Source organism: Delphinus delphis, chromosome 9 (assembly GCF_949987515.2).
Source record: "Delphinus delphis chromosome 9, mDelDel1.2, whole genome shotgun sequence".
Lineage (NCBI taxonomy): Eukaryota > Metazoa > Chordata > Mammalia > Artiodactyla > Delphinidae > Delphinus > Delphinus delphis.
The window spans coordinates 79,427,180-79,454,977 of NC_082691.1; the positions used below are offsets into that span (position 1 = coordinate 79,427,180).

Here is a 27,798-nt window from a genome sequence, read left to right on the forward strand (position 1 = left end):
TATACTCTCAAGGAATCAGTGAGGATTTGTGCACTATTTTCCCATCTGTCTTTGAGCATTTTCTTCCAAATAAAGTCAAATGATGTGATTAAAACTAGAAGAAGGTTTTATTATAGTTTAAGGAATTGTATATTTTTTAATGTTTATTTTAATGATTGTTACTAGTTAACTGAGAATTTACTATGGAACAGGCACTGTGCTACATGCTTTATCAGTATATCTCATTTCATGCTCAGGACAATCCAACTTCATGGTGGAGAAAAGTGAGGCTATGAGAAGTTAAGACCTGACCAAGTTTGCATAAAAAGTGACAGGACTAGAATTTGAACCCAGGTCTAACTTCAAAGTCTGTGTTCTGTGTCACTCTGCACGTTGCTTCATGTCTATGGAAATGTCCTCAAAGAGAATAATGTGGGGGCTTCCCTGGTGGCGCAGTGGTTGAGCGTCCGCCTGCAGATGCTAGGGACACGGGTTCGTGCCCCGGTCCGGGAAGATCCCACATGCTGCGGAGCAGCTGGGCCCGTGAGCCATGGCCGCTGAGCCTGCACGTCCGAAGCCTGTGCTCCGCAACGGGAGAGGCCGCAACAGTGAGAGGCCCACGTACCGCAAAAAAAAAAAAAAAAAAAAAAGAGAGAGAGAATAATGCGGATTGAAAATCACTTAACTGTTTCCACCCTGCCCAGGAATATAAACACTTCCATCTTTCTTTCCTTAAGGGAACCCTAATTTTCGACGTAAAGAATTAAAAGATTTCAGAGCGGGAAGAAACTTAAAGATCATTTAATGAGTTCAATATGTTGTATAAAGACGAAGAAACCAAGGAGGCACGTGACTGTGGACTCAGTGCTACCTGAAAGCAGAGCTGGCTGGAGCCCAGGTCTCCCAGTCCTGGCCCCCTACTGCCCAGCGGCAGCCCTCCTGAGTGCTGGAGAGGAGTAGAGCAGGGTGTCAGAAGTTGGGGATGAAATGGAAATGTCTTATTTCTTAAAGTGTTTTTGTCTGTTTCATATTTTAAATATTTAATATTTTTCCTTCTTTTACTAGTATCTCAACTCAAAGATGTACCTGCCTTAGGGTTTTATTAATAGCTAAATATATTATTACTGTGAGCTAGCCAGCCACCCCTGTAAGCACATTATACACATTAAAATATTGCTCCTCCAGACAATTCTGTGAGGTAGGTTCTACCAACATTTTAATTTTGCAGATGAGAAAACTGAGGCAAAGTTATGAAAGTTTTATAACTTGCCCAAGATCTCCTAGCTACTAAGTGATGGAGCCAGAATTTGAAGGCAGGCAGTCTGGCTCCAGAATTTACACTCCTAAATGACACTGTCCCTTTAAGTACTGGAAGGGCAGGACTCCTCCCAGGCTCTCCTGAAGGCATCCTCTCAAAGGTCTCCCTAACAATCAGATTTCTGGTAAAACAAATTTAACTGTTTTCAGTGAAAAGAAAACCTATTTCCTTTTTTTTTTTCAGTTCAATAAACTGCATTCTTTCATCATAAAAGAAGTATGACATCACAGAAAATTTGGAAAACAAAAACAACGTCACCCATAGTTGTATTCTATTTAGTATGTCTAGTATACATCCTTTCTGAATTTTCATATGCATTTGTTTAACACCATCAGAGTACAAACAATTCTATATTGTGCATTTTTCAAATTAATCTTATACAACAGAAGCCTGATGTTTCTAAGTCAGTCATGATACTTCCTTTCCTTGCCTTGAGAGGATTCAAATAAACCCCCAAATCTGCCACATCCCTCCATGTTGCCCTCGCTTTTACCACTTCTATTCCCCCTGAACCCTTACACCCTCTCTCTGATGACATACTATGGAATGAGTAAAATATGCACCTGGCGAGGTCAGGGAGGAAATGATTCACTGAGTTATAATTTTCCAGGGGTCTAAGGAGCCATTCAAATTTTGTAGCCCACTGTCTCCTTCAGTAATTGATGAAACTGAGGCCAAAAATGATGCAGTGACTTACCCAAAGTTAGTGACAGAACTGGGGCCAAAATACAAGCATCTTGGCTCTTAAACTAGTGCTTACTCTTCAAACTCTTATAGTACTGTCCTCCATCTATGCCACTATTCAGCTACGAGAGAAATGAACTAAAAATAAATATCTTCAAATAACGTACAAATTTTTCTTGACCTTCCACAATGCCCAGGCCTTTAACCAGCCCAAGATTTTTGCTTTATTAACACAGTGTTACTATTTCCAAACTTCTGGATATGCACAAATGCACAAATAAAAAGTACCACTGTGTCAAGTATATAGTACAAAAATTTTACAGCAAGGCATCAATTAAGAAGAGGAAACCATTCCATTACAATTATGTGCATTAACTGTTTATAAAATTTTATAGTATTCCTAAATAGTTTTCACGATACCTTCTTGAAAAGTGCTCCAAATTAATTAAGAAAACCAATGAATATGGTCTGTGGTTTCTGAAAGAAAATAAAGAAAAAAGGAACTCATCTGCTACCCTTAATTATTTGACCTAAAGTACCTTTGTTTAAGATGCCCAAATGTGATACTGAAGGGTGTCTAAAAGCAAGAGAATAGTTATTTGATGCATAAAAAGTAGAAGAAAATAACACAGGTTAAGATGTTAGCCTCCTAGAGAAAAATCCTGTGTTGAACAGAAAGCCACAGTTTGAGCTTAAAGTTGCAGACAAACTAATCTGTCACAGGAGAAATCAGAGAAGTTTTGCAAAGGAGTATAACAAGTTAAGACATTTAGCTTAATAATTATTAAAGCTATGTTTGAAAATGTTTCTAACATTATAATAATTTATTAATCACTAGTTAATTAAAATGAAAACCATAACTCAATGATTTATATTAGTATATATAAAATGACATGAGTATTAAGGTATTTGGAACATTTTTATCATTCTACAATGACTAAATCAACGTTTATAAAGGACCACAGACAGCCCTTCTCTCCTGAAAACTGTATCCAGAAAAAGAATCAATGATTTATTAAGAAACTAGCAAACACTTTGTCAGAAGTTTTGGCACGGCTACAAGGAGTGGGATTTCTATGAAACTGGGGTAAGCCAGATTGAGGTAATAAATTGGGAATGCAGAGATGTCAAAACATGGTTATTTTAGACAAGGACATGTAGAAAAGTCATGCTAAAAGGTCGATTTAAAATGAGGAATCAATTTTCCTTGGAAAAAAAAACCCCGACTTGTTATTTTTTGGAAGGTCCAGACCCTCTAAGTAAGCGCCACTTTGCCAAAAATAAGATTTTCCTCCTTTTGGTCTTCAGACTGTCCCCTAAACTACTTGAAGATAATAAACCCTAAGTCATAAACAAAATAATTCAACTTCATTAGAGTGCAGTCATGTCACTTTAGAGCAAATGCCACACTTGAACATTAAGAGTATGACTGAAAGGTTCCGTAGGCATCACACAGCAGACCCTGAATGCGTGGCAGGTCCTCTCTACAGGGAAGCACACGAAACCAATCAAGCAGCCAGCTTGGGGCTTATGCTGTTCTTCCTGCTGGAAGCTCACATGCTGTCTTGCCCCTGCAGCAAGCAATGGGCCCAGGGCCTTTTCTACCTTTATGATGTAAGTTAGGGAGTTTTATATATGATACTCTCAAAGTATTTCAAAACATCTATTCATTCAATAAATGTTCAAACTGCCAAGCATGACTTTACACACAGAGAATTATGAGATTTATATGGTAGTGATTTGGCTAAAATTTTATCTTACTGATTTTAACTGTGAAATAATCCTTCTATAGTTATATACTCATGAAGTTTTCTTTTTCTTTCTTTCTTTTAACTATAAAAGTAATCAGCTTCATGCAGCCTACGTAGATCCCGGTCATAGTGCTTCTACATATTTGTGGCAATTGAATTTTCATCTTTCTCCTTTTCAGTTGTAGATTTGTCATAATAGTCATTTGTTTTATTAGCCCCATTTTATTTTGCCTTTCTTTGGGCTGAGAAAATAACATTTGAATTAGGAAAACATGATTTAATAAAAACGACGACGGTAGTTCTGAGATTTAAGTTAATACTGCCTCTCAGCCACTAGGCTATGCTAAAGGACAGTCCATTTGTTCACGAACACTTCTGTCTTCCAGCCACCCAAAAAAGGAAGGAAGATAAATTCTAAAGCTGAATGTGAATTATTTAACCACTTAAAACCTAGCTGGAAATTCATTTAACAGATTTATATGAGAGTTTATGTAATTAGTTTATATGACATACCCCCAAAGAACAAATGAACCCAAATTTTTTATTTTTTTTTTTTGCGGTACGCGGGCCTCTCACTGTTGTGGCCTCTCCCGTTGCGGAGCACAGGCTCCGGATGCGCAGGCTCAGCGGCCACAGGTCACGGGCCCAGCTGCTCTGCGGCATGTGGGATCTTCCCGGACCGGGGCACGAACCCGTGTCCCCTGCATCAGCAGGCGTACTCTCAACCACTGCGCCACCAGGGAAGCCTATGAACCCAAATTTTTACTAGCTAGATGTCACATAGTAATGTTTAGTTTGGCTTTGAATGAATGAGTCGTCATTATGCTTGTGTTATCCAAATTAAATATCTATTTTAATTTGCATGTAGTCAGTCCTATTAAAAATTTATAATGTATAGTCATGGACTGATTAATTACCAGAAGCATGAGCTTTAGATTGGTTATATTTTTCCTTCTGGTTCAAAAAAAGGTCATTTTAAAATGCAACAATTCGGCTTCAGTAAAATCCATCTGTGAAGCACCACAGAAAAAGATGTATAAGGTTAGGATTGTCATGTGTGTGTCAAGTCATGTTTTCCCATATACATCTAAACACAGGGGTGATATTCAAAATATTTAAAACTGTTACCACACAGGCACTGAGAAACCTAGACAGGTGCTTGTGGTCCCTGCCCATAGTGATAAATTGCTATTATAGCAATGTTGAAATTCTGGTTGATCATTATTATTACATTCAATAACGGTCTTACATAGCTTTTTTGAATAACTATTAGGAAATATGATATTCTTAATTATGCTCCATAACACACCAACTAGCAGAACAACGTCACAGATATTTTCAATTCTAGAATTTCTTCCTTTTACATACCACAAATTGCAGTTACCCAAATGTCTGGCAATGCCTGCTAGTATCTTCGTAAAGGCAGGTCACAATAGCTCTCGAGCTTTACAGATTAAATTCAGAGACTATGAGACATTCTCTTTAGTCAGCTCTTTCACCCATAGTCTTGGGCAGAAGTCAACACCAGAACCATTCTGGGGGTCCTAATTTAGTCAAAGGTCTCTGAGACGTGATACAAACCAATTCTCCTTCGTTGCAAAGGAGTGATTAAAAAAAGCAAAAAAAAATCAAGTCTTAGAAAGCAGCTAGATTGTACCACTTGCCCTGAAGCATTTTAGAGCAAGAAGATGCCAAGGATTAGAGCAGAGCTTTCTTTCCACGGGAGCTGAAGGCTTCAGAACTTGCTACGTGCCCAACTTCATATTCAATCCTGGTTCTTGGGTCAATCTGAAGGCTCAAAGGGTAATCATCACAGTGCTGCCCATGTGTAAATCAGGGGCCATCTTGGTGTTACAGTGCATAGGTTCCCATTTCTTGCTGTACTATTCATCAAGAGACTGAGTTCAAAAGAGTAGGGAAATAACTACAATGTTTGGAACATAATGTGTTCTTTTTTTTATCTCCCTCTAGTTTCTACTAGTCTCTAAGCACTTTAGAGCAGTAGTATTCTCTCTAGTCTTAAAGCACTCTCCAGCCATACCAAAATTGTCATGGTTGGCTAACAGCCCTTCCAGATCTCCTGCCTATGTACAGGCTATGCCATGTGGCTGGTGTCTGGACTGCCCTTCCTCCCCACTGCCCACCTGCTGAATTCATCCCTCAAGCTTCATCTCAAAAGTCAGTTGCCTTGTGAGACTTTCTTTGACTCCAGCTAGAATCAGGTGTTATTTCCACCCGTTCCCATTCCTCTCTTGTAGCGCTTATCACTATTATCATTATTCGTACACAAGCCTGAATCCCTGGCTAGCCAGTTCCTTCAGGCCTGGGATGGTATCTCATTGAGGCTTGCTCTGGTTGGCACAGAGGAAGTGCTCAATCCATGTCTGCTGCATAAATCAACAGTGAGCAGGTAGATGGAAGTGGGAAGAAAGAACTCTCAGTATTAAATCCCCGGAACTCCATCTGCATCATGAGTCATAGTTAGACTCTGCATTACTACATTAAAGACGCCATACTGTGGGATACCTAAATTATTGTTCCCTTTCTAAGAGCCCACCCGCTGAGGTCCTCTTCCCCCAAGTGAGACTAGTTCTGACACTGCATACACTACTGCCCACCCAAACCAAGGAAGCAATATGGTCCTTAGAGTCTCATCCCGGCTCTAGTAGATACATCTGGGCTGCCTCCTGCTCAGAGCCTAACTTGGTTTTCCCTAACAGTCATCGAAAGAATCCTTATCTTGTGGACTTACCAGTTAACTCTGCCACAGTGCCAGTGACTTGGCTCCAAAGCCAGCAGAGATGCCCCTCTGTACAGGCATGCGCACAGACTGTTAGATTTGCTGCTAAACTTGGGAGGAGACACTTTAGCAACTGCTTCTCTCCTTAGTAAGAAAAGTCTTCGCACTCTTTCCTAGCGGCTAACACCCCTACACTAGAATTTGGCTGTAGCAAGTCCTAAAGTATTAATCTGAGAAAGACCTGGGTTTTAAAAAACTCATTGAATTGTACTGAAGAGTTCAGACCTGTTTCCTCATCAGCTACAAGGGAAAAAGAATCTCAGAGATGGAAGTTGACTCTGACCCACAGCAATCCCCAGGGGCCAGCCCCTGCACTTCTGGTTATCCACCAACATCAGTTTCCTCCGGTATTGATCTAGTTTCTCACTCACATATTGCAATGAACACTCACGCCCCTCCCGTCAAAACTTGTAAAGCCTCCTGGGTTATATCTGAACCACCATTAAACTCTAATGTAGTCTATGTAGGTTTAACTATTTCTGGGGATCTGAATTCTAGGCTTGTTTCAACTACTACTGTATTTTGAAATATATCTTACACGTTATCTCCATACATCACTGTTCTTTATCAATATAAGCGATGTGCAATACCAACACAATCAAGTACCAATAGTGTGTTAGCATGCAATCAGTTATATTAACTAAGTACCCATGTATTCAGCTATAAAGATGTCTACAGATTTAAAAAATTAAGTTAACCTATTAATGTAACTTGGGGGGGGGAAACTCCATGGGAATGTCTGATATATTGGCTCTCAGTAAAATGACAAAAGCGATACAATGAAATCCAATAATTCAGGAGAAAAACACCTTCAAGTACACTCACCCACTATGTTTCATATGTGGTGGTTTATCCATTCGCACTGCCAATTTGATCTTTAAGTCAGAGTCCTGGCTGTTTTTTGGAACGATCATTCGGTGCAGCTCAGCTGACTTGGAGCTATTAGAAGTTGGGTATAATATCACCTGTAAGGGACAAAAATAACACATTTAGGTGAATACAGAACGTTTAAGGAGTAGAACTGAAATCTTTTCTATACATTTTCCTGTTTGAAAAGGTGGCGTCATGCCCAAATGTGTCTAATAAACCATTTCACTCCCACCACAGCAGATGGGTTTTCAATACAGACTGGTTTATTTATTTAGTTTTTTGACAAATATGTGTTTTCACATTATCACATAACGAGTTTTCTTCCTGTGTCACTTCATAATGAATTAATAGCACGGCGGCTACGGTTGAAAAATACTTAATAGACACCTATAATTTCAAGACCACTCTAAACTCCTCAGAGCAAAGAAGTTCAGAAAGAAATATTCTTTGAAATTACAAATAGCATGCTCAAAAAGCAAAACCAATTATTTGAAGTAGCAAAAATATACCTCATGTTTTAATATTTTCATTGCAAAGCAATGTTAAAGGAAATCAACCCAATTAGAGATGGAAAAGACGGATCGTCGCATTTTCTGCTCTAGATCAATATCAGAGAAGGATTTTTTTCCTAACTACATGTTCTCAAAACTATAAAGATGATATTATGATGACTGAAACAAAGTAATTATTTTTAATAAAACTGCCAAATTATCAAGTCGTTATTTCACAATCCCACATTCCACAGAGCCAACACAGGAAAGAAAAGCTTACTCTTCAGATGTTACGTGCCATGTAGATAATTAAAAAAAAAAGTATTTTCCCCTTTTAGTCAGTCATGACACTACTTAGACACAGCCTATATTCAAGCCTTAATGAATATTTTTAAATGGGAATACTATATTCTGAAGGATAAAATGAAGATATGAAATGCAGTAATCATATTTTAAGCCATTTCTTATTTTAAAGCAACGTGAAAAGTAAAAAAGCTTGAAGTTTCTAAGAAAATGAAAGAACTATAAACATGCTCAGGTAGGAGAAAATGTTTTCAGAGCACATGATGGCAACTGAATTTGACATGCTCTGTCAAAAAAAAAAAATCTTCATTTCCATGTATGAGTGAAAATATGCATGGAGAAATCTTCAGGCAAGGCTCTTTTTCTCTCTAGGAAAAACAACATAGTCATAGTCTCCAACTTCCAAGTTGTTAAATATATCTACTGTTTTGAGACTTTTCTCAAACCTACCCATAGCCAGGTTCAGTCCAGCGTATCTACACACGTCAGCATATAAAGGCTCAGCCCAAAGCAGATTAAACGGCATTTGTGACGTTTTCAAAAATTATGATCAGATTCTAGAAAGAGTTCTTTTTGACTGCTGAAACAGCCAATGGACTATTTTACAGATTCTTTCTTAAGCAACAGTAAACGAAAATAAATTAGTAATTTCTGGCTCAAACCAGCAGACAAAGGTATATCATTTTCAACTCAGAAGGTGATTCCACAAGAAGAGTCAAAGACTAAAGAGCTATACACCCTCTGTAGCTTTTACTGCTATTTCCCAGCAAGTCTGAAAAGCTTTTTCTATTTCTCCCCACCCCATCCTTTTAAAAAGAATTTGGCACGAACCACCTACAGACTTTATTCCTTTCTAATTCTTCTTTCTATGTTTATATGAACATTGGTATTGTTCCAAACTCTAAATGTCGTATACAGGAAGAGAATATTTAAATTAAAACTTTCGACAATTTCTCATTCTCTAAATGCCAATAATGGGTTACTAAAAAAGGTCCCTAAATAACTGCAGTTTATCCCCAATTAAGGATCATCTCAGTACTGAACACCATCATTTCTGCCACATTTTCATTTTCTGATGGGTACCTCTAACTGAAGTCGGTGGAAGGATTTCCTGCGTATCTCTGTTCAATTAAACATTTGAGTGCTTACTCTATGGGGACACAGAAAGGTGAAAGAATATGGATGACTCCATAAGGAGTTGATGGTTTCTTCTTATCAAAGCTAAAAACGCAGATGATATCTGGTAATATCACTTCTTTCTCTTGCCCTTCTATCCCTAGGGTGTGCAGCAGTTTTCCGATATTGTTAGTCTCTGGGTTCATTCACCATCGTTTGTTTGGCTTCTCTGTTCTATCACACATGTAGCTAACTCCCCGTGTTAAATTTCCACCATTTGAATGGGCTGGAATTTTCTGTCTTTCTGGACAGACTCTAATAAAGGTGTAAACACTGCCATATGTAACAAATGAAGGCCCAGAGATATGAAATCTATTACTTCTAAAAACGGTACTGGTGAACAAACTCTGTTAAATTGTTACCAGGTTCCCAAGTTGTACAAGCAGAAAGCGATCATACTCCTTTCCATGATTCAGCCGTGGATGATAACAGACAAGGAAGAAGCACCCAAATGTGTAGAGCCCAAAGGGCCAGGGAGAATAAAGGACAAAACAACTCTTTTCAGATGCATAACAAGGGTCTAATCAAGAGATCCTGAACACTGTCAGGCAGGGTGTCTTCACAGCGCCTGCCACGACAGCATCTCACTGCTCTCCCTGGACACGTACTGCTCTGTATTTCCCACTTCACCTTTTTTTAGAATGGGAAGCTTAATTGTAGCTTTCCTGCCCCCTGCTCCACTGCTATATATTGGATTTGTGCTTGAGCAGGGTGGGGAGGGGAGACGGAACAGCAGGCAGTGAACACGAACCCTAGCTCATTGGGCACCAGGCTGCAAAGAGCCACAGCTGGACCTGATTGAGATGCTGGACCTTGAACTGGAAGTAAGGACAGGATGAAGCTTTGGGTTGTCTCCCTTGAAGTAAATGCATTCTGTGGGTAGTTGGAAGGGTAACAGAATTGTTGTTACCTTGGCTATAGGGGTGAGCTATGGCAGATGATCTAACGTGTTCACCAGGATTCATGCTTTCCCTAGTATAGAACTGTTGCCAAGAAGCAGCTAGCCAGCCATATTTTCTAGCTCCCCTGGCATCTAAGCAGGGGCACATGAAAGTTGTAGCTAATGGAATAGGAAGAAAAGTGGTAAATCGTTTTGGGGAATGATGATTAAGATATAGAAGTGAAGAAGGTATGCCGTCTTCACTCATCTGCTAGCCAAATGCAGAGGACTCCAATGCTCTAGCAAATAAGAGAGCCCTAAGAGGGAAGAAACTAGGGCCCTGAATCACCACACGGAGGAAATCTACCCATCCATCAGGAACACCCATGATAAACTGTTATACAGGCACTATCGTTTTAAATTACTGAAATGTTGTCATCTGTTACAGCATTTAGTATACCAACTAGTACATTAACACAGAGTTTTGCTGCATAAGACTTGCACAGGTAGTAAGTGCTTGAAGAATTTTCTTTCACGATAAGCAGATAAACAGTTCTACTTCAACACGACTTAGTTCACGTTCAGCGAGGGATGTCTGATGTTGATGGTACAATAATTAGAATACTTAAGAGACATAATTTACTAAGGATTCTTCTTGTATTTTAGGTTCACACATAAGTTAAATCGTAGCTCTGTACAAAACAGTTAGCTTCTTACAGAATTTAGCAAAGTAGCTTATTCTTTGCTATTCATTTCTTAACTTTTCTACACGTATTTCTGCTTCTTCTAGCCTTTTAGTTTATTTTTGTCACCAACACTTTAAATGCCTTGTCATTCAGCATAACACAACACATTTTATGATTTATCTTAAATATAAAGCCAATGTATCTTCTTCATAATAAAACGTCAACATTACTTTCCATCTTTGCTAAAGTGTAATGGAAAACACAAAATTTTTTTTCAGGCTTTGTTTAAAATTCTGTCAAATTTAATAGAGTCAGAACTTAAAATGAAGTGTAAAAATACACATGTACATAACATCTAGAGTAATATGGGGTACAGAAGGATCTTTCCCTTAAAATATACTTGTACAAACTGACACCTCTACATTATTTTTCTTCTATTAAGATACATTAATTAAAGCCAAGCCATGTGCATCTGTACATATACATTATTTGAACTTTGTGGCCTATGAATTCACGACTTTCTAAATTTCTAAACTGTTTCAAAACTAAAAACATAAAAACTGGGAGGAACAATCTAGAAGAACTGAGAGGGAGCTAGGTAGGCTCTGGGGTGAGGTAAAGAATTCACTGCCTTGTCCCATAAATCTCTCTTAGGCCAGAGGAAGAAAAAAAAAGACCACATGACTGCAGCAATTGCACTGTGGTCTTTGAGTAAAATAATACAGCTACATTTTTGGTATGAATCTAGCTCAGAGATAGGTGCCATCAACAATTCTTAAAGGAATCAGGACAGACTTCATAGAGGAATCACTGCTTCATTTTGGAGTCTAAAAGAATACATAAGATTTCTAAGATATTGTAAGATACAATATACAAGACACAATAAAAGACACAGGGAAGGGACTGATAAAGACATGAGGCCATCGGAACTGACCCACCCTTAGAAAGTAGGCACACAATCCCGATGCTGACATTCTTACCACTACCTTTGCTTCTCAAGACCTTCCCCAAGCGTGACTGGTCAGCTCTTTGTTCCCAGGGGCCTATCCTTAGTCAGTTTCCATTGCTTGCCACCAAGGGAACTTCAACCAGTACAAACGTTCATGACGTTTTTTGCCATGTCAATTCTCTTATCAAAAGGTAAGGGGAGAGCCCCGTGGAACAGTAACTTTTAAGGGTTAAGAAAAGGAAGAGAACTCTATAATCAAGACCAGAGGCCAAGGAGACAGAAGAAAAACCAGAAGGGTGGGATGCACCACATTCAAGGCAGAGAGTGTTTCGGGGAACAGGAAGTGGCCGTCAGTGCCAAATGACACTCAAGAGGTCAAGCGTGGCAAGGAAGGAAAGGCTACTGCTTGGTTTAACAACAGAGAGGTCACTAGAGATCTCAGCAAGAGAAAGTTTAGGTGAGGCCAGACTATAATGGCTTGAGGGATAAAGTCTATGAGAGGAATGGAGGAAGACATCACTTAATTCTTAAATGAACAAGATGGGGTGAGATAAGCAAGATCGTTTTGGCTGGAAGGGGGATTGTGTACAAAGGCGGGGGCGGGGTGGGTGGTGAGGATATGGCCACGTAGACTGAAGAGGGTAAGGAAATGGGAAGGTTGTGCTGATAGGTGAGATCCGAAAGGAAGAATGGGGATAGACTGTAAAAGCATAGGTTTTGCTAAGGAGTTTGTATGTTATCCCATAACGTGTAATCCAAAGATGCTTCTAAACCAGAGAATGACATGATCAAAACGTCATACTCTTGTGTAAAGGATGATCCCTGTCTATCCAGCTGTATACATTCTAGAGAGGAGTCATGTGTAGTCAAGTGTCCAACATCCATTTAAGAAATGAAATGGCCTTAGAAATACATCTTTAAAACAGAGTAAGAAGGGACTGAAAATGCTTTTAGCTGGAATGTTTCAGTTTGTGATTAAATTTTTTTTTTTTTTTTGCTGACAATCAGATGTCCTTGAGGCATAGGGTATTTTAAGGAAATGTCCAAGGGATCATCACTCCAGATAAGTAGAGCTATCTCTATGAGAAACCTTGACTTTTGGGGTTCAGTTGACATTTTTCTAACTTTCTCTTTCAACTGACAAATTTTTCAGTTTAGCAAAGATTCATGACAACTATGCCTTGTGAACCTTTTAAGTACCTTCTTGAGAGCTTAGAACCTTGAGAAAGTATGTACAGTGAAAGGACCAACTGAATTTACTTCATTTCAATAAATTTTTATTTAGCACATGTTAATAACTAGCATGTATTTTCTCCAATATCAGAGCCCTGTATTTTCACTGTATGGAGAAGATGAACTGGATGACTTCTGAGAGAAATCTACAATACATCCTTCTTAGTAACATTTTCCAGTGTTTTAATACACCTGAGGTTTTTTAGTCTAAATAATTTCTCCTTTAATGTCATTGCTTCCTGTCCTACTTGGTTGAAACAAAGAACACCTGCTCACTTTCACTAACACAAGGTCCTTCTGTATACTGAAAAATTAGCATTAAGTCTTCTGTGAACCTTATTGTCTGTAGGCTAAATCCAGTTCCCTTTATTTTCAAAGCTGGAAAGAATCCTGGAATTTACAATATAGAACTGATCAAACTCCCAACCCCTTAAAAATGTGCTGATGGCCCGACAGGAAATTACACATTTCCTTCCTTCTATATGGTACTTTCTTTTTTTTTTTTAATAAGAAAAGCCTTTAAAAAAATGAGTAAAAGAAGAAAAAGGAAAGTATTATCTGAACTATATATTTTTTCTTGGCATTTGCTTGTTTAAAAAATAGGGGTTATAAGCTTTGTTATTTGCATGATGGGGGTTGGAGAGAGCATGAAAAACAAACATCAAGGTGTGTAAATTCTTCCTAAATCTTTTCTGGCATCACTACTTAATAATGAACCACTGTATGAAGGGGCTCATGGACTGCATTTAGCAGAGTATGTGCTCCTTGAGGGCAAGGGCTCATAGTGATACCTAGAGTAATTCACCTGTGGCTGCTAGTGTAATTTAAGCCAGTATCTTTAATTAAGCCATTCTTTTGTTTTTGAAATTGAAGTACAGTTGATTTACAATATTGTGTTAGGTTCAGAGGTACAGCATAGTGATTCAGTATTTTTGCAGATTATATTCTATTATAGATTATTATAAGATAATGGCTATAACTCCCTGTGCTATACAGTATATCCTTGTTGCTTATCTATTTTATATATAATAGTTGTAGCTTAATCCCATACCCGTAATTTGTCTCCCTCCTCCCCTCTCCCCTTTGGCAAACACTGGTTTGTTTTCTACATCTGTAAACCTGTTTCTGTTTTGCATATACATTAATTTGTATTATTCTTTTAGATTCCACATACAAGTGATATCATATAGTATTTGTCTTTTTCTGACTTATTTCACTAAGGATAATATGGTCTAGGTCCATACATGTTGCTTCACATCCTAAACTAGACACTTACCAAGTGTTTGTTGCATAGATGGGTGGATGCTTAGAGAAATTAGAAATAAAAATGCAAACCAAACATTGATAACTTCATTGAGGTGAAAAGAGAAAAAGGCTTGCCAACTAAAGTACTGCCAAAACTTGATAACAGAAAATGACAGTAGCAAAGGCAGAATTCGTACGCCATTTACCTGCCGGTCTCTAAAAGCTTCTGAAACTCTCATCTTTCCATTTCTGGACTGTAACAGGTAGAATAATTAGTCTCCCCCAAAATGCCTATTCCGAATCCCCAGAACCTGTGACTATGTTACTTACCTGGCAAAGGGGAATTGAGGTAGCTGATGGAATTAAGGTAACTAACCAGGTGGGCCCAGTGCAATCACAAGCGTTCTGGGAGGTGGAAGGGGAAGGTAGAGGAGTGACGAAGCAAAGTGATGTGAGAAACACTTGACCAGTCATTGCTGGCTTTGGAAATGGAAGAGGACCATGCACGAGCCAAACACAGGCAGCCTCCAGAGGCCGGAAAAGGTAAAAAAACCTGCATTCTCCCTTTCTGGTCTTCTGGAAAGGAACACAACCCTGCCAACACCTTAATTTGAGCCCACCAACATTCGCTGTGGACTTCTGACCGGCACAACTGTAAGATAATAAATTTGTGTTGTCTTGAGCCACTAAGTTTTCAGTAATTTGTTAAAGTTACAATAGGAAACCAATACACAGCCAATAAAAGCTGCGATTTGATTACAAAAACACTAAATTTACCTTTTAAAAAATTTCTTCTGCTAACTGTGTGATTCAAAGATTTTTACAGACAGATTTCTATCATAATCTCTGATTACTTTAAGATGTTTTGGGGTGTGATTATTTCTCTCACTTTCCTGAGGTATTCTGCTTGTATTAAATCTTTTGAAAAATACTCACTCAGTGTTACTTAACTTAAAGTTTTCATTTTCCTCAACATAAAACAAAAGAAAAAATTGAAAAGGATTCACAATGAGACAGCTCATTTTGGTTACTAGAATGAAGACCATCATGCATATATTTCTAACAAATTTCAAGTTCCATATACCCAAACGATCAAGGATTACATCTTCTATTTCAGTCTTCAAGAAAGACTTTGAAAGACATAGTCAAATCTGTCAAGATATTTTTCATGGCTCAATTAAAGATACTGGCCTTTAATAATCTTCATATATCACTTTTATTGCCTGTAAGTTCTCAATTTCATACTTCTCCTTGAGTGGAGCAATATATTCCATCCCAGCTACATCTGTGTCTTTAAGACTTATGTAGACAGGAAAGCATTATTATTCTTGATCTATTCCCCTCAGCCATAAATTATGAATAGCAGTAACCTTTATATTTCCTTACCAATAAAGTTTCTATTAGAGGACACTGCATGAGTAGCTTTATCATGTTTCTTTTTACTAGTCTGGTTATAATAATGCCTGGCATTTATAAAGAACTTTTCAACTCAGTGCCTCAAAGTGCTTTGTGAAATTTAAACTAATTCTCACATCACCCTTAATAGATAGGCATTGCTCTTGTTGTGTAAATAACTTGACACTGAAGTTAAATGAATACCTAAGGGAAATTACTTCAAGATAACAATAGACACTTCCAATTTTACATACCCTCCCCAACACATTCCCTTCATAATTTCACATACATTATAATAACTAATTTAGCTTTGTTCTCATTCTTTGGTTATTAAGAACTATAAGACCTCTTAGAGCCCAAATCAATTTTATTTCTGTCAATCCATACATAGGATGGTAGGATGGAAAGGAGGAAGTTATGTTAATGCCTAAACTTGGATTACTTCAGTTGCAGTCCTTAAACTGAAGACAATTATAGCAAAGTGTTTGGGAACTGAATAATTTACAGATAAGTGTTGGTATTTTTATTAAAAACCAACTGCCACCCTGAAGAGTGAACGTGAATTATTATTCTTCATTTGAATAAGGAATCAAAGCAAGGTCTAATAATTACAAGCTAACAATTTGCCAAAATGGTAAGATTCATGAAAACCTTCCCAATTTGTCATTCTATATGTATACAAACTAGTCAGAAATCCTTTAAAGAATAGAAAAGGAAGATAGGAGAGTAGGAGGTTAAGAATTCTCGGTGTTCCATTTTCACATGCTCCAAAGAACTGCATGAATTTAGAGAAATATGATAAGATGGAAGTAGTGGGGAATAAAGGTCAAGGGAGAGAGGTTCAGTGACCTGTTCATGCCCTCTTGGCTATTACGGCAGAGCCAAGACCAGAATCAACGTCTTACGGAAGCAGGTTTCAAACTTTCAGTTTGTGGTGCTCAACAACCAACTAATCTGAATGTTGGACCTTGGACCTAAAGACTTTATTTCTGACTCATACAATACATGTAATAAAAACTAGCAGGGAATAAAGGTACTTAGCTTTTCAGTATCAGTGCTAGAGACAATAAAGGTGGCTATTCCTAAGAGGCTTTGTATAGCTCCCAGATGCACAGGGACTTCTTCATGCAGTAACTAAAAGAAGAAGTTAGTAATGGATGTCAGGATGTTCCAACCTGCTTCTTCTATATATTATAACTAGGAGATGGGCTGAACATCCTAGAACCTCACTCTTGCTATAGGATCCAAACCATGTATCATTCCACAGTTGCTGTTTCAGCTTATCACTTGGTTAGGGAGCTCAGCTGTTCAAACAAAAACTGTCTACGATAACTCTGCAAAGGAGAAATGAAACTGAAACTTCAGGAGATTGTTCATTTGTTCATTCATCCTTCCAACAATAATTGGACACGTATTACACATCAGAAACTGTTAGACAGGTGCTATTGCTGAAATAATATGTTCTACGTCTTACCTTCAATGGGAAATGGAGATATAATATTGTAAGGCTCATAAACTACACATGAAGTGTTATAATATCATTTGAAGTTAGACTAAACATAAGCAACACTTAAAATAACAGTTACCAATAATAAGCAAAGAAGAAAAAATGGAACCATAAAAAATATTCAATTAGTCTAAAAGAGGAAAAAAAGGAGGAAAAAGGAAATAAAGAACATATAAGACAGAAAAAACAGCTAAATGACAGATTTAATCACATCAGTAATCATATTAAAATACAGTTTAAATACTTATTGAAAGGCAGAGATTGTCAGATTGAATAAAAAATAAAGACCCAATCATATGTTGCTTCAATCAACATATTTTAAATGTAAAGAAACAAATAGATTAAAGGATGTAAAAAGATATAATAAGCTAACACTAGTTAAAAGAAAGCTGGGATAGCTAAGAAAAAGAAGATTTTTAAACCAAAGTATATTACCAGGGATAAGGAAGTTATTTCATAGTAACAAAGTGGTCAATTAATGAAGAGGAAATAGGAATCCTAAATATTTGTGCACCTAATAACATATCTTCAAAATACAAGCAGCAAAAAATGACAGAATAGATCCATAATTATACTCAGGTTAGTAACAGTCTCTCAAAAATTGCTTTTTAGGGCTTCCCTGCTGGCGCAGTGGTTGAGAGTCCACCTGCCGATGCAGGGGACACGGGTTCGTGCCCCGGTCTGGGAAGATCCCACATGCCGCGGAGCGGCTGGGCCCGTGAGCCATGGCCGCTGAGCCTGCGCGTCCGGAGCCTGTGCTCCGCAACTGGGGAGGCCACGGCAGTGGGAGGCCCGCATACCGCAAAAAAAAAAAAATTGCTTTTTAGAAAGTAGATACAAAAATTCAGTAAGGATATGGAAATAACAGTAACTTGAACTATCTGACATGTATAAAACTCTACTGAACGAAAGAATATGCAGTCTTTTAAACTGTGAATGTGGAACATTCACAGGATAGACCCTATTATAGGCTATAAACTAAGCCTCAATAAATTTATAAAGGATCCAAGTCATATCAAGTATATTCTCTAAGCCCAATAGACTGCAATTAGAAATTCATAACATAGAGAACTCCAAAAAAGCTCTCACATATGTGGAAACTAACACAGTTTTAATAACCCATGGGTCAAAGAAATCAAAATAAAACTTAGAGAGTATTTTGAACAGGATGAAAATGAGAAAAAAATCTGTGGGATGCCACTAAGGCAATATTTAGGGAGGGTGGCACTTAGAGCACTAAATGTCTATATTAGAAAAAACAGATTTTTCTCAAATCATTGGCTTCAGCTTTAATAGAAAAAGTATCATGAATTAAACTCAAAGTAAATAGAAGAAACAATAAAGATCAGAGCCAAAATAGATTAAATAAAAATTAGCAGAAGGAACTTTATCAACTTGATGAAGGGGGTCTACCAAAAACCTACAACTAATGTTATACTTAATGTTCAAAGACAATGTTTTTTCCTTAAGATCAAGAATAAGACTAGGATGTCCACTTTCACCACTTCTATTCAACACTGTATCGGACATCCTAATAAGTACAATAAGACAACCAAAATAAATAAATAAAACCATCTAGATTGGAAAGAAGAAGTAAAATTGTCTTTATTTGTAGACAACAATATTGTCTATGGAAAAACAATCAATCTACCGAGATACCAGTAGAACTAGTAAGTGAGTTTATCAAGGTTGCAGGATGTAAGATCAGTATAGAAAAGTCAACTACATTTCAATATACTAACAATATCTAAATTAAGAAAATTAAAACTAACAAAATGATGCTATTTAAAATAACAAAAATATGAAATACTCAGTGATAGATCTGGCAAAAGAAATGCAAGACCTGATCATTGAAAACTATTAAGACATCACTATGGGGAATGAAATAAGACCTAAATAAATGGAGGGATATACTGTGTTCATGGGTCGGAAAACTCAACTCTGTTGATCAACTCCCAAACTGATCTACATATTCAATGCAGATTTCTTACATATGGCACCAAAAGTACAAGCCATAACAGAAAAAAATTGGACTTCATCCAAATTAAAAACTTCTGCTCTTTGAAACACACTGTTAACAGAATGAAAAGACAAGCCAAATTCTGGGAGAAAAATATTTACAAATCATAAACCTGATAAAAGATGTGTAAACAATATATTATGGTCTTTCCAAACTTAAGAATAAGAAAACAAGTAACCCAATTAAAAACTGGAAAAATGTCTGAACAGATTCTTCATCAAAGAAGAGGTACAAATGAAAAGTAAGCATGCAAAAAGATGTTAACATGATTAGTACTAGCTGTTACTGAAGTATAAACTAAAACCATAATGAAGTAACACTACATGCCTATTACAAATAAGGAATTGGTACAGTATGTACGTTGAATACTTGTTCTATCTGGGACTGAGGCAGCCCTCTATTTTTCTGAGGAAACTGAAATGTCAACTTCTGCTACTATAATCACCCACATGGACCCATCATGGAGGATGCCTATTTATAACTTGCTCTTTTAGTGGTGAGAATGTAAGGAAATGCTTTCCTCTACCTCTACAGTGAGGATGCCAGCCAACTCCTCAGAGAAGGTCTGAGGGAGACTCACTGAGGAACAAGTGATGCACATTATCAAAGGCTCCTTTCCAAGTCAGACTCAGGATGGTAGTAAGTCCTCTCCTCTAACACTTCACAGCACGTAATTAATGACACAGATGTAATCAACTGCTGCTAGAAAATATATGTAGAAAGACTTTGCATCATATATGAATGATCTCTGGCCCTTCACCTGTTTGTGGTCCCTTTCTTGTCACTGGAATGGCTTCTGAGATATGACAACAAAGGCTTGTGACAAATGGCTACATGAAAGGACTAAAGGAGGAAGGAGAGCTTTTCTGTGATTTTTAGTTTCAGAAAAGGAATACCACTTGTTAGAACTACAAAAATAAAAGTTTGCTCTGTTTGAGGAGGTGAATTAGACATATATGAAACGCAAATGAATTTCCATTCCATTTTGCAGCAAATGATATTATTAACTTGCTGGCTAAAACAGCAGTCATTGAGTACCGGCTATTTCAATGAAATTGGACCTTAAATTTTGCTTTCAAATTGAAGTAAAATGCCTATGATTATGATTTCACTAGCAGCTTCTTTAATGCTTTTTTGACATATATAGATGAATCAAATTTATATAATGCTGGAAAGTTTAATCCTCAAATATAAATTTTGTCTGAGTGAAGGGAAGGCCTAAAGTGATTTTTATGCATTTAACTCTATAATTATTTGTGAAAAATCAGAATGTTAATTAGTCAATAAAACATCTGTAGTCTATTCCTGATCTATTACTTTGTATGTTGAAATAAGTTCTGTGATGACTCCCTATAAACCAGGCAATTAGAGACATGTTTTAAACTCTATAGGTCCTAACCAAGGTGCTTGAAAGATAATAGTACATTTTAATGGAATAATCTATTGAGCGAGGCTAATTTATCTTAATATTTAAAATGTACCTGAAATTTCCATATAATATCAATATTTAAATTTGTAAAACATGCATAGTGATTGTCACTCTGCATTATTAGCTATGAACATCTCCACATTAAGAAATGTTTACTAGAAGTACAGGTGTTGAAATATTATTTAATCAAATGAGAAAAAAAGATGACGTTCTAGCTCCACTGCACCATAAAGGAAAATAGATTCTGATTTATACACTTCTCCAACTTCGGGGAGGCAGAAGAACCAGCACCTTCCTGTGTATATTGATGATGTGATACCAAGGCCACAAACTTAAGAGTGTACGAATAGACAATAGGTTCTTTTTCTAACAACTGTCAGAAAGAATGTCTTTACAGCAACACTCTAAAACTAAAAAGTTATTTGGGTAGAAACTTCAAAAATCCATTTTGGGGACTTCCCTGGTGGCACAGTGGTTAAGACTCTGCCTGCCAATGTAGGGGACACGGGTTCGAGCCCTGGTCCAGGAAGATCCCACACGCTGCAAAGCAACTAAGCCCATGCACCCGCAAGCCACAACTACTGAGGCCGTGTGCCACAACTACTGAAGCCTGCGCTCCTAGAGCCCGTGCTCGGCAACAAGAGAAGCCACCGCAATGAGAAGCCGGCGCACCGCAACAAAGAGTAGCCCCCACTCGCCGCAACTAGAGAAATCCTGCATGCAGCAACGAAGACCCAATGCAGAGGGAAAAAAAATCCATTTTGGACTCAAGAACACCATTTGGCAGGTTAAATAGTACCCAGGAGTACATTAATTCATTCTGAAAGACTCAATGCAAACTGCATTGCTCACAAATAGATGCCTTGTGGGATCATTTAGATTTTTATATGGCTAAGTTACAAAAGCCCCGCTTTTAAATTTTTGCGGGGACAATTGATTATGCTGAACTGTATAAGTTTGGGTGCTTAACTGGTCTACTATTTACCTGCTCGGACATACCCATAGTAAGAAAAATTCCCTGTTCTGTCTCGAGGTATTCCCTTAGCACCCGGTGGAGGGCTGGCCACCAACTTGGATGAAAAATCTCCATATGCCACCCCCGTTTCCCTAAATAGGTATTTGCATTTGCCATCTACAAACAAAATCTGCAGGCCAACCATTTGCCAAAGAACATATCCTTTGAGTGCCTAATGCCGATTTAAATTTGAGCTATCATTTCACAGAACTATGTGCTACAATAGATCTTTTTTTTTATGTGTTACTAGTTCTCAACCCTGGCTGCACCTTAGTAACGGCGATGCTATTTGTGCCAGTGCCTCTCGACCCTATATGCACATTATCAGCTCCTGAGAAGTGCTTAGAATTCTCTTTCCTGGGCTCACCCTAAACCAACTAAAAGTGTGAGCCCAGACCTTGAGTCTTTTCAAACACTCCCCGAAGCAGTTCTTATGTGAACATCAAGTTGAGACGCACCATCACAAATGACAGTAATAAAAGCAGCCAGACAGTACCCTAATAAGACTCAAATCACTGTATAAAATGATTATGCATGAATTGGCTTTAGCTTAAATAATATTCAGTTCCTGCTTTAAGTCATGAAATTAAATTGGTCCACACCAACACCAAGGTTTGTAAAACGGTCACATTACCTCATCTATGAAACGTAGCATTTAATGATTGTTTTAGGGCATAGACTTTGGGGTCAGAAAACTGGAGTTCAGATCAGGACTCTCGCAGTTGCTAACTGAGTGGTCTTAACCTCTGATTCTCACTCTTTAACTAAATATGGACTGCTACTAGCATCTTCAAAGAGGATTAAATGGGATATGTGAATACTAAGCAGTAATAGCAACCAGTAAATCAATATAATGATAGAAAAGGAGAACAAGAAATGACAACACAGTGTGTATTTCAGACAAGGGGTCACAGATCCAGAGAGTAAATGACTCCAGATAACGCTTAATAAAAAGTCAGTGGAGTTAACCTTACTCAGTATGGCAAAACTGATCTAATAAATCCTTCAGTGAGCTGCTTGGATGAGAATTATTATGATAGACCTGTTGAAGGAAATCTCCATAATGACTGAACCTGTAGTATCTTCAGTGATTTTTACCATTTAGAATATAAATAAGAAGCTTTATCTTCTATTGTACTAGGTTACTTTTGGTACGCGGGCCTCTCACTGTTGTGGCCTCTCCCATTGCGGGCCTCTCACTGTTATGGCCTCTCCCATTGCGGAGCACAGGCTCCGGATGCGCAGGCTCAGCGGCCATGGCTCACAGGGGCAGCCGCCCCGCGGCATATGGGATCCTCCTGGACCGGGGCACGAACCCATGTCCCCTGCATCGGCAGGCGGACTCTCAAGCACTGCGCCACCAGGGAAGCCCTGCACTAGGTTACTTTTAATGAAGTAATCACACATACATCCTTACTGAGATACGTTCTAAGGACAAAAAGAACTACAAAGAAATACTGACCATTAGTTGGTAAGTTCTTTGTTGATTATGGTACTGGTACATTATTTCTGGAACAATTTTGTATGTATTACAAGACAGAAGATAAGTAAACATATTGATGCTGCAGGGAACCTGTAAACTCATGATTTTTAAAAAGTATATATTCCTTAACCATAAGTGATGATACACAGAATGTTGATTTCTAAATTCCATTATCACTAAAAAGAATCAGTGCTGATTATAGCCCCGGGATAGGGAGAGTACAAGCTGAGTCAATCAACATCTCAAGCTCCAAAAAACAAAGACTGATGGTATCAAGCTTAATTAACTTCACCAATACCAGGAAAATCTACTACTATATGACTCCTGATATGATGCTATGGGAATCACAAAACATCACCTATGTAGGGTTCTTCCCAAAAATGTTTACCTGAATCCAATCATGAAAAAACAGTAAGACAAATCCAGAAGGGAAAACATTCTACAAAATTAAACTCGTTAAAAATGTCATCATCAGGGCTTCCCTGGTGGCGCAGTGGTTGGGAGTCCACCTGCCGATGCAGGGGACACGGATTCGTGCCCCAGTCCGGGAGGATCCCACATGCCGTGGAGCGGCTGGGCCCGTGAGCCATGGCCGCTGGGCCTGCGCGTCCGGAGCCTGTGCTCCGCAATGGGAGAGGCCACAGCAGTGAGAGGCCCGCATAACGCAAAAAAAAAAAACAAAAAAAACATCATCATAGACAACCCCCCGCCCCGCCCACCCAATATATGATCCTGAATTGTATTCAGGATTGGGGGATGGGGAAATCCAGCTTTTACAGACATGCTAGGATAATAATGGGACTCTGAATGTTGACTATATATCACATACTAATATTCATCAATATTAAATTTCCTAGGTGCAATAATGGAATTGATATAAGAAAATGTTTGTCTCTTAGAAAATAGAAGCTGAAGCATTTTGGGAAAAAAATGCTGAAAAGCCTTTTTTATTACAAATCTTTTTAAAACTAAGCTTTACATTCTGAAATAATTTCAAAAATTTACAGAAAAGTTGCAAAAATATTATTGAAAGTTCCTGTATACCTCTCAGAGTTTCCCCCGTAATTAACATATGATACCATGGTACTTCTGTGAAAGCCATGAAACATACATTGTTACATTACTCTTAACTAAACCCCAGACTCTATTTGGATTCCATGGGTTTTTCCATCAGTCTTTTCTATTCCAAGACCCAATCCAAGACACCACGTCGCATTTAGTTGTCATGTCTCCTTAGTTTCTTCTGATCTGTGTGTGACAGTTTCTGAGTCTTGTTTTTATACCTAGACAGACTAGAAAAGTACTAGCCAATTACCCTGTACAGTGTCCCCTAGTCTGGTTTTGTCTGATATTTTCATCATAATTAAACTGGGTTTAAGTTGGGGTTTTCAGAAATATCACAGAGGTGAAACGTGCCGTTCTCATAACATCGTAACAGGAGTACATGATAGCTATGTGGCATCAATGGCAGTGTTAATCTTCATTACTTGGTTAAGGTAGTGTTTGCAGGTTACTGTTTTTCTCTTATATTGCTTAGGTGTACATTTCTCACCACTCCTTTCAGTGCAGTTATGTTGCACCTTGTAATACAACTAAGTTCATCTGTGTTAATCTGCATACATTAAAGTACATGCTTTACGATGTACAGTTCTTTTCGTTTATTGAAGTATGGTTGATTTACAATATTAAATTAGTTTCAGGTGTACAGCATAGTGGTTCAGTATTTTTACAGGTTATAAGTTATTACAAGAAAATGGCTAAAATTCCCTGTGCTATACAATATATCCTTCTTATCTATTTTACATCAATACATAGTAATTTGTATCTCTTAATCCCATACCCCTAACTTGCCCCTCCCCACTTCCCTGTCTTTGCTGGTAGCCACTGGTTTGTTTCCTATGAGTTTGTCTCTGTTTTGCTATACCCGTTTGTTTTCTTTTTTAGATTCCACATATGATTTCCTTTTTGAGTTCTTCACTGACCTTTTTTTTTTTGTGGCTGCATTGGGTCTTTGTTGCTGCATGCGGGCTTTCTCTAGTTGCGGTGAGCAGGGGCTACTGCTTGTTGTGGCGCACAGGCTTCTCATTGCAGTGGCTTCTCTTGTAGCTGAGGACAGGCTCTAGGCACGTGGGCTTCAATAGTTGCAGCACGCAGGCTCAGTAGTTGTGGCACGCAGGCTCTAGAGCGCAGGCTCAGTAGTTTGGCACACGGGCTTAGTTGCTTCACAGCATGTGGGATCTTCCCAGACCAGGGATCGAACCCATGTCCCCTGCACTGGCAGGTGGATTCTTAACAACTGCACCACCAGGGAAGTCCAATCCATTGTTTTTTAATAGCATGTTTTTTAAGTCTGCACGTCTTTGTTCTTTTCTCATTTGTTTTCTATAATTGACTTCTAGTTTCATACCATTGTGGTCCAAAAAAATGCTTGATATAATTTCCATCCTCTCAAATTTGTTTAGACTTGTTTTGTGGCCTAGCATATGATCTATCCTGGAGAATGTTCCATGTGCATTTGAAAAGAATGTGTATTCTGTTTTTGGATGTAATGTCCTGTAAATATCTACTATGTCCAACTGGTTTATTGTGTCAGTTAAAACCACTGTTGCCTTATTTTCTGTCTGGATGATCTGTCCATTGATGTCAGTGGGGTGTTAAAGTCCCCTATCATTATTGCATTACTGTCAATGTCTCCCCTTATGTGTTAGTATTTGCTTTGTATGTTTAGGTGCTCCTGTATTGGGTGCATACATGTTAATGAGAGTAATATTCAACTCTTGTATCGATCAATTTATCATTATATAATGCCCTTCTTTGTGGTTTGTTAAAGACTTTGTTTTAAAGTCCATCTTGTCTGATATGACTATTGCTACCCCCATTTTGTTTCCATTTACATGAAATATCTCTTTCCATTCCCTCACTTTCTGTCTGCGTGTCTTCAGCTCTGACGTGAGTCTCTTGTATTATCCAAAGAGCCACCCTATGTCTTTTGCCCTATGTCTTTTGATTGGAGTACTTAGTCCATGGACACTTAAAATAGCTATTGATAGGTACCTACTTATTGCCTTTTATTACTTGTTTTTCTGTTGTTTTTATAGCTCTTCCCTGTTCACTTCTTGCTTCTTCCATTGTGGCTTGATTTTCCTTAGTAGTATGGTTGTGTTCCTTTTTCTTAGTTGGTAGGTTTTTAATTTGTGGTTACTGTGAGGTTCATGTATCTACTTGTTTTAAACTAGTAGTCATTTTAAGTTCAAACACACTCTAAAAGAGCCACATTTTTTACTCCCCTCCTCTGCACCATTTTTAATGTCATATTTTACATTTTCACACGTATCCCTTTACAGTTTTTTGTGGTTATAGTTGCTTTTACAATTTTTGTCTTTTAATCTTTGTACTGGTTTATGTAAGTGGTTGATCCTGAGTCCTTACTATATATTTGCCTCTCCTAGTGGAATTTTCCTTCTCCTATAGATTCCTATCTTTCCACTTAAAGACACTTTAACATTTTTTAGGATAGGCTTAGTACTGATGAACTCTTAGTTTCTGCTTGCCTGAGAAGTTCCTTTTGTATTCTAAATGATAATCTTGCTGGGTAGAGTATCCTAGGTTACAAGTTTCTCCCTTTCAGGATATTGAATATATCATGTCACTCCCTGCAAAGTTTCTGCAGAGAAGTCAGCTGATAGCCTTATGGGGATTCCCTTGTATTTGACTCTTCTCTTGCTGCATTTATAATTCTTTATATTTTGCTATTCTAATTATGATATATCTTGGTGTGGGTCTGTTTGAGGTCATCATGTTTGGAATCCTCTGTGTTTCTAATACCTGGATATTTATGTCCTTGCTCAGGTTTGGAAAGTTTTCAGCCATAGTTTCCTCACATACATTTTCAATCCCCTTCTCTCTTCTCCATTCTGGGACCCCTATAATGCAAGTATTGGTGGGCTTAATATTATCCCAGAGTTCTCTTATTTTTATTTTTTAAAATTTGTTTTTCTTTTTGCTGTTCTGATTGGGTGATTTCCATTATTCTATCTTCCAGATCACTTACTCATTCTTCTGTATCATTCAGTGTGCTATTCATACCTTCTTGTGTGTTTTTTTTTTTTAATTTCAGGTATTGAATTCATTTCTGATTGGGTCTTTCTATTTTTTAACTTGTTAGAATTTTCACTGTGTATATCTATTCTTTTCCCTAATTTAGTTAACATTTTTATTACCAATATTTTGAATTCTTTATCTGGCAAATTGTTTGTTTCAATTGCAAATTGTTGAGGTTTTCTCTTGCTCTTTCAATTGAGAGCAATCCCTCTACCTTCTCGTTTTGGTGAACTTTCTCTGCCTCTATGAATTTAGGTGAAACAGTTACCTGTTGTGGTCCTGAAGGAGTATTCTTATGTAGGAGAGTCCCCATATAGACTGTGTCTAATGCCTTTGGTAGGAGAGCTGGATTTGATGAGGATGCAAGTCATATTTTTCCTCAGGGTGTTCTGGCAGCTATGACCTTGGTAGGGGGTGGGGCTGGAGATGGAGGGGCTAGAGCCAGGTGTGAGGCAGGACCTCCCCTCTGCTCAGTGGCCAGCA

At 38.0% G+C, this 27,798-nt stretch overlaps 1 protein-coding gene across 7 annotated transcripts in view; it reads right to left on the reverse strand.

Moving 5' to 3' along the window:
- CADPS2 (calcium dependent secretion activator 2) overlaps positions 1-27,798 on the reverse strand; it is a 487,000-nt gene that overhangs the window by 229,257 nt on the left and 229,945 nt on the right. For all 7 annotated transcript variants that reach the window (XM_060020810.1, XM_060020806.1, XM_060020805.1 and 4 more), the window contains one exon: positions 7,358-7,497. In XM_060020810.1, the coding sequence (XP_059876793.1) occupies positions 7,358-7,497 (140 nt within the window). The remainder of the gene's footprint in view (positions 1-7,357; positions 7,498-27,798) is intronic.